The sequence below is a fragment of the Helianthus annuus genome, chromosome 13, assembly GCF_002127325.2.
Source record: "Helianthus annuus cultivar XRQ/B chromosome 13, HanXRQr2.0-SUNRISE, whole genome shotgun sequence".
Taxonomy (NCBI): Eukaryota; Viridiplantae; Streptophyta; class Magnoliopsida; order Asterales; family Asteraceae; genus Helianthus; species Helianthus annuus.
The window spans coordinates 27796992-27808888 of NC_035445.2; the positions used below are offsets into that span (position 1 = coordinate 27796992).

The 11897-nt window shown below is 42.6% G+C and overlaps 1 protein-coding gene across 1 annotated transcript; it reads right to left on the bottom strand.

Moving 5' to 3' along the window:
- Positions 1-10507: 10507 nt before the first annotated feature.
- LOC110900642 lies at positions 10508-11254 on the bottom strand. Its single transcript, XM_022147525.1, has one exon. The coding sequence runs from the start codon at positions 11252-11254 to the stop codon at positions 10508-10510; it is 747 nt and encodes a 248-aa protein (XP_022003217.1).
- Between the last annotated feature and the right edge of the window lie 643 nt (positions 11255-11897).

An 11897-nucleotide genomic window follows, 5' to 3' on the forward strand; every position in this document is an offset into this window, starting at 1 on the left:
TCAAGAATTTGGCATACAACTTTTCCTTTTTCAGCAACTCCAAAATAGCTCTTAAATGTTGTTCGTGCTTAGCCTTTGTCTTTGAATAGATCAAGATATCGTCTATGAACACAATCACAAACTTGTCGAGGTACGGCTTACAAACTCTGTTCATCAAGTCCATAAAAACAGCTGGCGCGTTTGTCAACCCAAACGGCATAACCAAGAACTCGTAATGTCCATATCGGGTTCTAAAAGCACTCTTGGGAATACTTTCCTCTTGTATTCTCAGCTGATGATAACCTGATCGCAAATCTATCTTCGAGTAGTTGCTTGAACCTTTCAGCTGATCGAATAGGTCATCAATCCTTGGCAGAGGATACCTATTCTTGATCGTCAACTTGTTCAACTCCCGGTAGTCAATGCACATACGAAAACTACCATCTTTCTTCTTGACAAACAGAACTGGAGCTCCCCAAGGTGAGAAGCTTGGTCTGATGAATCCTTTGTCTAGCAACTCTTGGAGTTGTGTCGACAATTCCTGCATTTCTGAAGGTGCAAGTCGATAAGGTGCCTTAGCCACAGGCGCGGCGCCTGGAACTAAGTCAATGTGGAACTCAACTTGCCTTTGAGGTGGCAATCCTGGCAAGTCTTCTGGAAAGACTTCAGGATATTCCTTCACGACAGGGATGTCTACGATCTTCGGCTCAGCAACTTCTTTATCCACGATGTGTGCCAAGAAGGCAACACATCCCTTCTGTAAACACTTTCGAGCCTTCAGACAGCTGATGATTCTCAAAGGCGTATCGTGCTTCTCTCCGTGAACCACGATCGTATCTACATCTTCTGTTGGGATGCGAATGATCTTTTCGTGACAAACAATCTCAGCCTTGTTGCTCGACAACCAATCCATCACAGTACCACATCGAAGCTTCCCAACTTGACTGGTAGTAGATCCAAAGTGAACTCACGCTCTCCCAGCTCGATTACACAACCTCTGACAACTTCATTTGCTTCGACTAGCTTTCCATTTGCCAGTTCAATTGAGTATGGAATATCTAACTTACTAGCAGTTAACCCAAGCATGCTCTTAAATTCTAATGATACGAAACTATAGTCGGCACCAGTATCAAACAAAACGGATGCAAAGCGTTGATTTATAGGGAACATACCAGTGACAACGTTGGGATCCTGGCGCACTTCCCTTGCTCCTATGTTAAACACTCTTCCTCGGGCTTCATTCAGCTTCGGGCATTCCTTCTTAAATTGCCCAATATCTCCACAGTTAAAACAACCTAGTCTCTGAGCATTACCACCTCCGTTCCCAGCTTGAGCGTTGTTTTGGTTGCGATTCACGTTACCAGCTTGATTTGCAACGTTTCCCCGGTTTCCATCTCCGCCATTTCCTCCCTGCTGGCGGTTTCCATTACCATTCCCAAACCCTCGATTACCAGTATGCCCTGCACCAGTTCCGGCCCAGCATGTATTCTTTGTGTGGCCGTTCGTTCCACACGCTTCACATGTCACACCCTGGCTTTGCGGAAGCGTGGGTTTATTTGGTGTGACTTCTTAATACCATAGCTTAATCACAACAAAACTATATGAAAGTAAAACCACGGAGATCATCCATTGATTTAAGTTTGAAAAGTAAAATACGACAACATTGTTTAAAGTTGACACATGCAACGAGTTACAACCCAATAAAATAAAAACATGGTTCATAAGACACAACCACAAACATAAAATAAATGCCGTTTAAGACTTTTGACTCGTCCAGGTAAAAGTCACAATCCCTAAACGTGGATGACCTCATATCCCCTACGCAGCGTGTAGACATAGCATACTTTGCCAGATCCCTAATTCCCTGAAATACATGTAAGTTTGAAAAATCAACAAAAATGTTGAGCGAGTTCATGTAAGGTGAGTATGTAAAACCTTTGTAAGTATAAAGATCCCTGGTATGTAGCAAATAAGGAAATAAAGAGATCACCAATGGTTTGTAAGGCCATTGATATGTGTGAAGTGCATTAGGAAGACTCAAACCTAGCAGATTTTTGCGTCGGGCTCAAAGTCAACCCGAGGTCCGTTCTATTGGGCCTGGGGCTGGGCTCGCTACACCCAGATAGATCTACCGCTAATGACCCTCGGTCCTACAATGAGGATTAATGGCCTCCAGTTCCCGCCTACTCACTCACATGATCTAAGTAGTAACCCTCCTTACGCTAACCATACCATGTGTAAAAGTATTCGTAAACATCGTAACATGTATTTCACCCCCGAAGTATAAAAACTGAAAACAGTTAAGAGAAAAAGGGGACATGAACTCACAGAAGTGCGTCTCGAAATAGTAACTCCCAATCAACCTGCTGCGTGACGACCTACACGTACTAACTTCTATAAGACGGACGACCGTGCTTTGGCTTAAGGTTTAAGTTTTTGGGACATAGTTAGACAACTATTTCGTGTTTACACTTCTTAATTATTTAGTAATTTTATTCCTTCCCAAGGATGGGGGCTTTAATACCTGTACGTTTTTATATCTCCAAGAATATATTATTAAGTCTCACTTAATAAAATATACATTAATTGATTTGTTTAAAATATTCTATCTCCAAAATATACATATTTTTCCCAAAAATATTACATTTTATTCCATACAATTTTCCAAAATATTACTCTTATAAAAATACGCACGTAAGAGTATTTTCTGAAAATACATAAGTTACATTTTAACGTTCGTGTGGTAACAACAATACCGGTGTAGCTTAAATATTTATTTGTAAAGGCGTTGGTATTATTTTGGAAGCCGTAACTTCATGATATCTTCAAGTTATATTATTTTTACTCTAAAAATAATATATGTAGTTCACAAAATAATCATAAAATTCACACAATATTCTAAACATATATTTAACAAGTTTCACTTACGAAAATTCCACCTCCGACACTTGTAAATTTTGTAAATAAAATCATGGCGAATTTTATTTGGAAAACAAGTTAAAAATATATTCATAACACTTGTCACAAAATATTTCTAAGTGTTATTTTCTGGAAAAATTTTGCCAGAGTTTCCTCTGTAACTGAAGGTGGCCACGCTTACTAGCGTATCATTTTCTTTTCAAAATTCAATCAACAATTTTCCAACCATCAATATTCAATTTTCAAACATCAAACTAGTAAAAAATAAGTATAAATCGCAAACACATGAACTTGTAAGTTGTGTAAAAATATGTAGTAACTTTATAACATATTTAGTAGATCTTTCCATCTTTAAAAATAAAATCAGTTTCTTGAAAACTTTATTTTTAAAGAATATGTAACTTTACAACTTCTAGTCCAAAAATTACGAAAATATTTCTTTGTTAAACCTCCTTGTTACACAAGTGTTTACACACTTGTTTAGTCACTAAAATACCTTTAGTTTATGAAAGATCCGGCTTTTAAACATGATTTGCATCTTACACTTGGTTCTTCGAAAATACCACTTGTAGATCTTTAGATCTACTAGTTTAGAACTCTATTTTACAAGAAAAATCATTTTTACACAAGTTCATGTTTATGTGTGGAGAGGTTCATCATCTTGTATCTTTTACACTTTACATATTGCTAGCTCATGTTCCATGAACATGATCTAGCGTGGTTAGATGACGATCCGTTCCACTACTAGCCACTAACAACATAAAATAACCATAACTAAACAAGATTCACAAGATTTACACCACTAGTTTTTCTTTAACCATCTTGTTCATCTTTCATTCAAGACTTTTAGTTTTGTTTTCGCATGTTCTTGAGTTTTAACCATTAAGTCTCTTATTAACCACCTTAAACATGAACAAGAGAGTGTTTAGAAGCACTTACAACTAGCTCAAGGCTAGGGAAGAATCAAAGAGAAAACTAGGTGGATAAAAGCAATGTAGAGAGGTCCTTGAGATTCCGAAAGCACCGGGCCTCCTTGTGTGTGACCTTTCACCTTGGTGTGTACGTGAAATAGCAAGAACAAGACTCGAAGATGGTGAGATGGTGGGAGTTGGGTTCGGCCGATCCAAAGGAGAGGAGAGGAGAGGGATGAGAGCAAATTTTGTGTTGGTGTTTATGTGAATGTGATGGATCTTATGGTTTTATTTATAAACCATATTAGGACATTAACCAACAAATAATATGTTTTCTTGATTCTAGACAATCCCAAATAAAATAATCAACAATTTGTGGAGTGTGTCCCCTATGGGGGACCGATCGGTCAGGGGGGGGGTTATGGTTTGATTTGAATGATACGGTTAGATGATAGTTAGTTTAGTTAGAGATTAAGATAGTTACTAGTGTGTTATGTAATATAACGGGTGTTAGGGTGTTTGGGGACCCTAACTAGCTCAGAAAAGCAAAAACAATGTCATTGACAATATTTCTATGTTCCGGGTAAAGTCCGGTTGTTTGGTTGGATATTGATCCGTTAAAGTGCTAAATAAGCATTTAAAGTGTCTTTAATATTATTTTTAGTGACACAATTTATTTCCGACACTTTGGAAAGTGTCTGGTATTATTTTCCCATGTATTTGCACTTTACTAGTTAAATAAAAATGCTGAATTTTGTAATAATGTGCAGAATTTGTAATTAACACATGTTTTAGGCACATCCGGTCACTATAACTATCACCTAGTGACGCAGTTTTACAATCCTCACCTCCCTACACTCCCTACTAGTGTAGTAATCTATTCCCGGCCCATACTGGCCTTAGAGACAGTGTCTCTCTAGTGCTGGCTATGTCAGCATGTTTACTGGGTTATCCGTTCATTGTGCTACTGTGCTTTTGTGCATCAAGTTTGTCACTATAGTTCTGTGTAAATAAATGGAGTGACAACAATAAAGTATGATGCATGAACATGTATGTATCAGAATTCAAGTAGCAGTTTAACCACAATTGTAAGCAAGTACAGGAATTAAGCATTAATTAAATGTTAATTAATTCGTACGGATACCTGATTTGGTGAGGGTTGTCACATTCTCCCCCCGTTAGAAAAATTTCGTCCCAAAATTTTAGGTTCTGCTTCTAGTTGCAGGGGTCTTAGGAAACAAGTGGGGGTACTTCTCTTTCATTCGGTCCTCACCCTCCCAGGTGTATTCTGGACCGTGTCTTGTATTCCAACGAACCTTGACGAGTTTGACACTGCTCCTGCGGGTTTTGTTAATCTTCCAATCTGTAACCTCAACGGGTTCTTCGACAAAATGGAGCATGTCGTCAATATGAATCTCGTCTGTGGGAATGACAACAGTTTCTTGCGTTGGACTCTTCTTTAGATTTGATACATGAAATGTAACGTGAACACCATTCAGCTCGGCATGTAAGTCCAATTTGTATGCTACTAACCCAATTATTTCCAAAATCTTGAATGGACCAATATAACGCGGATTCAACTTTCCACGCTTCCCGAAGCATGCCACACCCTTCCAGGGTGATACTTTCAGCAATACCATGTCACCTACCTCAAACTCTGGAGGTTTCCTCCTTCGGTTCGCATAGCATTTTTGTCGATCGCGAGCCGCCTTGATGCGATCTCGGATCTGTGCAATCTTATCTGTGGTTTCCTGGACCACATCAGGACCAACCAATTGTCTATCACCTGCATCAGACCAACAAAACGGTGATCTGCACTTGCGGCCATATAAAGCTTCAAATGGCGCGGCTCCAATACTGGTGTGGTAGCTATTGTTTTATGAAAATTCGAACAATGGTAAATGTTTATCCCAGCTACCACCCAAATCCATAACACATGCTCTCAGCATATCTTCCAATGTCTGTATCTTCCGTTCACTTTGTCCATCGGTCTGGGGTGAAAAGTTGTACTCAGATTCAACTGAGATCCAAAAGCTTCTTAGAAGGACTGCCAAATCCTTGACACAAACCTTCCATCTCTATCAGAGATGATCGAGAGAGGCACTCCATAACGTGCAACGATTTCTCTCATGTATATTTCAGCCAATTTGCTCGTGTTGTCTTTCTCTCTGATAGGTAAGAAGTGCGCAAATTTTATTAACCAGTCCACTATTACCCAAATAGTGTCATGACCTCTTGGCGTTCTTGGCAACTTCGTTATGAAATCCATTGAAATTTGTTCCCATTTCCACTTGGGAATCTCAGGTTGTTGCAGAAGTCCTGAAGGCTTCTGGTATTCAGCTTTTACCTTGGCGCACGTTAAGCACTTGCTAACATAAACAACAACGTCGCCTTTTATCCTAGGCCACCAATAATAATCTTTAAGATCCTGGTACATCTTATCCGCTCCTGGATGGATAGAGTACCGTGATTTGTGAGCTTCATCGAAAATAACTTTTCTCAAACCACCAAACAGAGGAACCCAAATCCTTTTCATGAAACATAACATTCCTTCCTCGTTTGGCACTAATTGCTTCTCCATCCCATGGAGATATTCCTCCTCAAGGTTCCTTTCCTTAAGCGCCTCTTTCTGCGCGGCACGAATGCGCAGTGACAGATCTGTCTGAATAATCATCTCCAAAGCCCTAACCCTTATGGGCTTGATCCTTTCCTTACGACTTAGGGCATCGACAACCACATTCGCCTTCCCTGGATGGTACTTGATCTCGCAGTCGTAATCGTTCAACAATTCGACCCAACGCCTTTGTCTCATATTCAGCTCTTTCTGGTCAAATATGTGCTGCAGACTTTTATGATCCGTAAAGATTGTACACTTTGTTCCATGCAAATAGTGTCTCCAGATCTTCAATGCAAATATCACTGCGCCTAACTCTAGATCATGCGTGGTATAGTTCCTTTCATGAACTTTCAGTTGGCGCGATGCGTAAGCTATAACTTTCTGGCGTTGCATCAACACGCAACCCAAACCTTGACGTGAGTCGTCACAATATACCACGAAATCATCAGTCCCCTCTGGTAGCGATAAGATTGGCGCATTGCAGAGGTTGTCTTTCAACAGCTGAAACGCTTCTTCCTGTTTGATTCCCCAATCAAACTTCTTATCTTTTTGCGTGAGGAGGGTCAATCGTTGAGCGATCTTCGAAAAATCCTCAATGAACCTTCGGTAATAACTAGCCAAACCTATGAATTGCCGAATCTTGGTTGGCGTCTTGGGAGTCTCCCAACTCTTTATCGCCTCAATCTTGGTGGGGTCCACATGAATTCCATCCCCATTCACCACATGTCCAAGGAATTGGACTTCGCGTAGCCAGAATTCACACTTTGAGAATTTGGCATACAACATTTCCTTTTTCAGCAACTCCAAAATGGCTCTTAAATGCTGTTCGTGTTCATTCTTCATCTTTGAATAAATCAGGATATCTTCTATAAACACAATCACGAACTTATCCAAGTATGGCTTGCAGACTCACTTCATTAGGTCCATGAAAACAGCTGGCGCGTTTGTCAACCCAAATGGCATAACCAAGAACTCGTAGTGTCCATATCGAGTTCTAAAAGCGGTCATAGGAATACTTTCCTCCTGTATTCTCAGCTGATGGTAACCTGATCACAGATCGATCTTAGAGTAGTAGCATGAACCTTGCAACTGATCGAATAGGTCATCAATCCTTGGCAGAGGATATCTATTCTTGATAGTTAACTTAGTCAATTCCCGGTAGTCAATACACATACAAAAACTACCGTCCTTCTTCTTGACAAACAGAACTGGAGCTCCCCAAGGTGAGAAGCTTGGCCTAATAAATCCCTTGTCTAACAACTCTTGAAGTTGTGTCGACAATTCCTGCATCTCAGATGGGGCAAGTCGATAAGGTGCCTTAGCCACAGGCGCAACGCCTGGAACTAAGTCAATGCGGAACTCCACTTGCCTCTGGGGTGGCAATCCTGGCAAGTCCTCTGGAAAGACTTCAGGATACACCTTCAGGACAAGGATGTCTTCGACCTTTGGCTCATCAGCTTTCTTATCCACGATGTGTGCCAAGAAGGCAGCACATCCCTTCTGTAAACACTTTCGGGCTTTCAGGCAGCTGATGATTCTTAAAGGTGTTTCGTGCTTTTCTCCATGAACCACAATTGTTTCTCCATCTTCCATTGGGATGCGAATGATCTTTTCGTGGTAGACAATCTCAGCCTTGTTGCTCGATAACCAATCCATCCCTACTACCACATCGAAGCTTCCCAACTTGACTGGTAGTAGATCTAAAGTAAACTCACGTTCTCCCAACTCGATCACACAATCTCTGACAACTTCATTGGCTTCAACCAACTTTCCATTAGCCAGTTCAATTGAGTACGGGATATCTAATTTACTAGCGGCTAACCCAAGCATATTCTTAAACTCTAACGACACGAAGCTATAATCGGCACCAGTATCAAACAAAACGGATGCAAAGCGTTGGTTTATAGGGAACGTACCAGTAACAACATTGGGATCCTGGCGTGCTTCCCTCGCCTCAATGTTAAAGACTCTTCCCCATGCTTGGTTCAATTCTGGGCAGTTCCTCTTAAAATGCCCAATGTCACCACAGTTAAAACAACCCAGTCTTTGCCCGTTTCCACCTCCATTCCTAGCTTGATTGTTGTTTTGATTTCGGTTCACATTACCAGCTTGATTCGCGTTGTTGCCTCGGATCCCATTGCCTCCATTATTTCCTTGTGCACGATTTCCATTACCACTACGATTATTGTTCCTATTACCAAAACCTCCTTGGCCTCCCCGGCCAGCATTAGCCCAGCAAGAATCCTTCAAGTGGCCAACCTTTCCACAAGCTTCACATACTTTTGGCCCACACCGGCCAGAATGATGACGCTGGCAGGTGTTACACTTGGGTAGTGAACCCATATAACCTTTTCCTTTCTTCCCACCACCGGTTGCAGCTTGGACCGGTGTGCTTGATTCTCCTTTCTTGCCATCACTGCTTATACCCTGTTTGAAGTTCGAGAACTTTCTTTTATTACCCCCGGACGACTCTACGTGAGTCTCCTTCTTCTTTTGCTCAACATCCAAAAACTTGTTCAGGCGGATGGCTTCCTCAGTAAGAGTCACGCTCAGATCGATGGCCTCTGTGATTGTTGCAGGCTTGGAAGTAGTGACCATACTCATGATCTGAGGAGCTAAACCCCATATAAAGCGCTCGATTCACTTGAATTCTGGTGTAACCATATAAGGTATCACATGAGACAAGTCATGGAATCTCTGAGCATACTCCGCGATTTTGGGACCTTCCATTTTCAGGTGCCAGAATTCAGTCTCCAACTTTTGAATCTCCGCACGTGAGCAGTACTTTCTTCGCATAAGCTCTTTCAGCTCATTCCATGTCATCGCGTAAGCTGCGGCTTCACCAAGAGTTTGCATTTGTAAGTTCCACCAGGACAGGGCTCCGTCCAGGAATAGCCCAGAAATGTAAGTGACTTGTTGGTCTGGAGCGCACTTGCTTATTCGAAGTACAGACTCAGTCTTTTCGGCCCATTTTACAAAAGCAACAGCACCTCCGGTGCCGTCGAAGTTCACGGGCTTGCAGTCGAGGAACTGCTTGTAAGTGCACCCATGGGGTGGATTGTTATTGCCGTTGTTGTTAGAATTACTTCCGCTGGTTCCTCCTTGTGAGGCTGCATACTGCGCAATGGCGGCAGCGATGACCTGTTGAAGTTCTGCCTCGTTGGTAGGCATGCATGTCTGGCGTCTTGAAGGCATCTTCTAAAATATGTGTTACGTTGGTCAGGTCATAGTAAATAAAGGCATACGTATGTAACAATAATATCAACACATAACATCTCATGTTATACATAAATCCACCACATAACATCTCATGTTATAGAACATAAACAATCAATCAAACATCACGATTAATGAGAATACTGCGATTGCGCTGTCATATATCAAGACCACAATGTAAGGTTTACAAGTTCACAACTGTATTGTACATCATCAGTATCTAAGGGCTACATCGCCCTAGTCCAAAACTATCAAATCAGTGTCAACAACAACCAATATACAAAACATCAAAAGTCATAATCATCCAAAATGCGGTCTTCAAAAAGGCTGTATAGTCTGCACAATCGCGGTCCTCTCATCAAAGTCTACACGTGTCGTACAAAAAGGCCTAAGTTGATGGCGGTGGAGGAGGGGGAAAATGAGAAAAGAGTAAGCGTCGCATATGAAGCCAGTCCTCCTCGATAGTGCGATGAGAGCGTAACAAGTAAGCTATCTGCTGCTCAGGAGTCCAAAAGCGAGCGGCAGAATCGGGTGAAAGTGGACGTGGAGGGTGTGATACCGCAGGTGGAGTCTGGCACTGGCACGAGTGTCGCTGAGCTCTCTCCAGCTCCTGTACACGACGGGTCAGCGCCTCCTGCTGTATCAAGAAAGATCTGAGAATATCCTCTGTAGAGTACCCCATGTGATATGGATGATACGGATCAGATGGTGGCATAATAGGTGGCGTAGTCCAGAGGAACGACTCACTAGATGGAGCAAAGGACGGTACAATAAATGGTGCAATAGTGGGAACAACAGTATGATGAGAAATCTGAGGTACAAACTGATCTCCTCCAGTCATGAAAGGTGTATGACCAAAAGGCTGTTAAGACGAACCCTCTCCAGGACGTGGTGGAGGTATGTCCTGAAGAAACGTGATAGGTAAGTCGGTGCGGTGAGCATCAGCGGTAAATGTGGGAAACAAAGGTGCATCCATGGGAACCGAAACAGGGGCTGCAACGGGGGCTACGGGGGGTGTAACAGGTACCACAAAAGGTGGGAAATCAGCGTCATCGTCTATCCACCCATTGTGGGTGTGAGCGTATCGTGGATCAATATGGGTCGCAAAAGGTGCATGGTCTAACATCACTGGCATAGGATCAGGATGTGATGCGACAATAGGTAGGTCCGCAACGGGTGGTGCGAGAGCTGGTGCGACAACATGATCCTCTAACAAAAGTGGAGCATCAGCATGAGCATCAATCGCAACATGATCATCCACCAACTGTGGAACAACAACAGGATGATCATCAACAGGTACATCATCAACCAAAGGAGCAACATCAGGTGCATCGGCATGATCAGGGTCATGCTCTAACGCGGGGTCAGGAGCAATAACTGGCTCAGGGGCTGCAGCAGGCTCCGGATCAACAAACTCCATGTCAAAGTCAACTGGATCAACAAACAAGGGATCGACAGAGGCTACGGGATCCTCCATGGGCTTATCTAAATGAATAAACTCAATGTCATGATCGGGATCGAAGCCAGGTGGAAAAACAGGATCTGAATCATCATCAACATCATGATCAAACTCAAAGCTATGGGCAGGTGCAGGTGCAGCGGATGACGCCATATCAGGGTCTGTGTCGTGCGAATGGTCCTGCACTCCCTGCGTGTGCGAAGGTGCGGATGCCACAGACTCAAAGGAGTCTGGAACAGGTGAATGAACGGGTGCCTCCTCTGCAGGAGCATCAGCAAGAAGTAGGATATCACCAGCAGCAATATGGGCCTCGCCCTCAAGGTCATCCTTGAGTGGGTCCTCATGCAACAAATCAACGTCATCGTCGGAAACAATATCAAGGGGCATATCAACAGCGGGATAAGCGACAAGGGGCACAGGAGCAGGGATCACCGCGAGTGGCAAATCCCCAACAAGATGGCCATCAGCAGGCTCTGCTACGACATCAGGCAGCGCAAAGGGCTGGAAGTCATCATCGTCCACGCTGGTTGTATCTGAAGTATACACCTCGTGCTCTGATGAAACTATGTCGTCTGATACTATGGCCATGGGATCTGTAGTGTCTGACTCTCCAGTACCAGATGAAGGCATGACGTCTGTAACACAAACACACATATGTACAAATAATCAATCACATAGTCAAATAAACATGTTAGTCACCAATAAGCAATCAAATAGTTCTCCTAGTCGCACTAGTCTAACCTCCCAGCCTCCCAGACTGAACCTCCTAGTCTCCCAGACTACCTTTCCAGCCTCT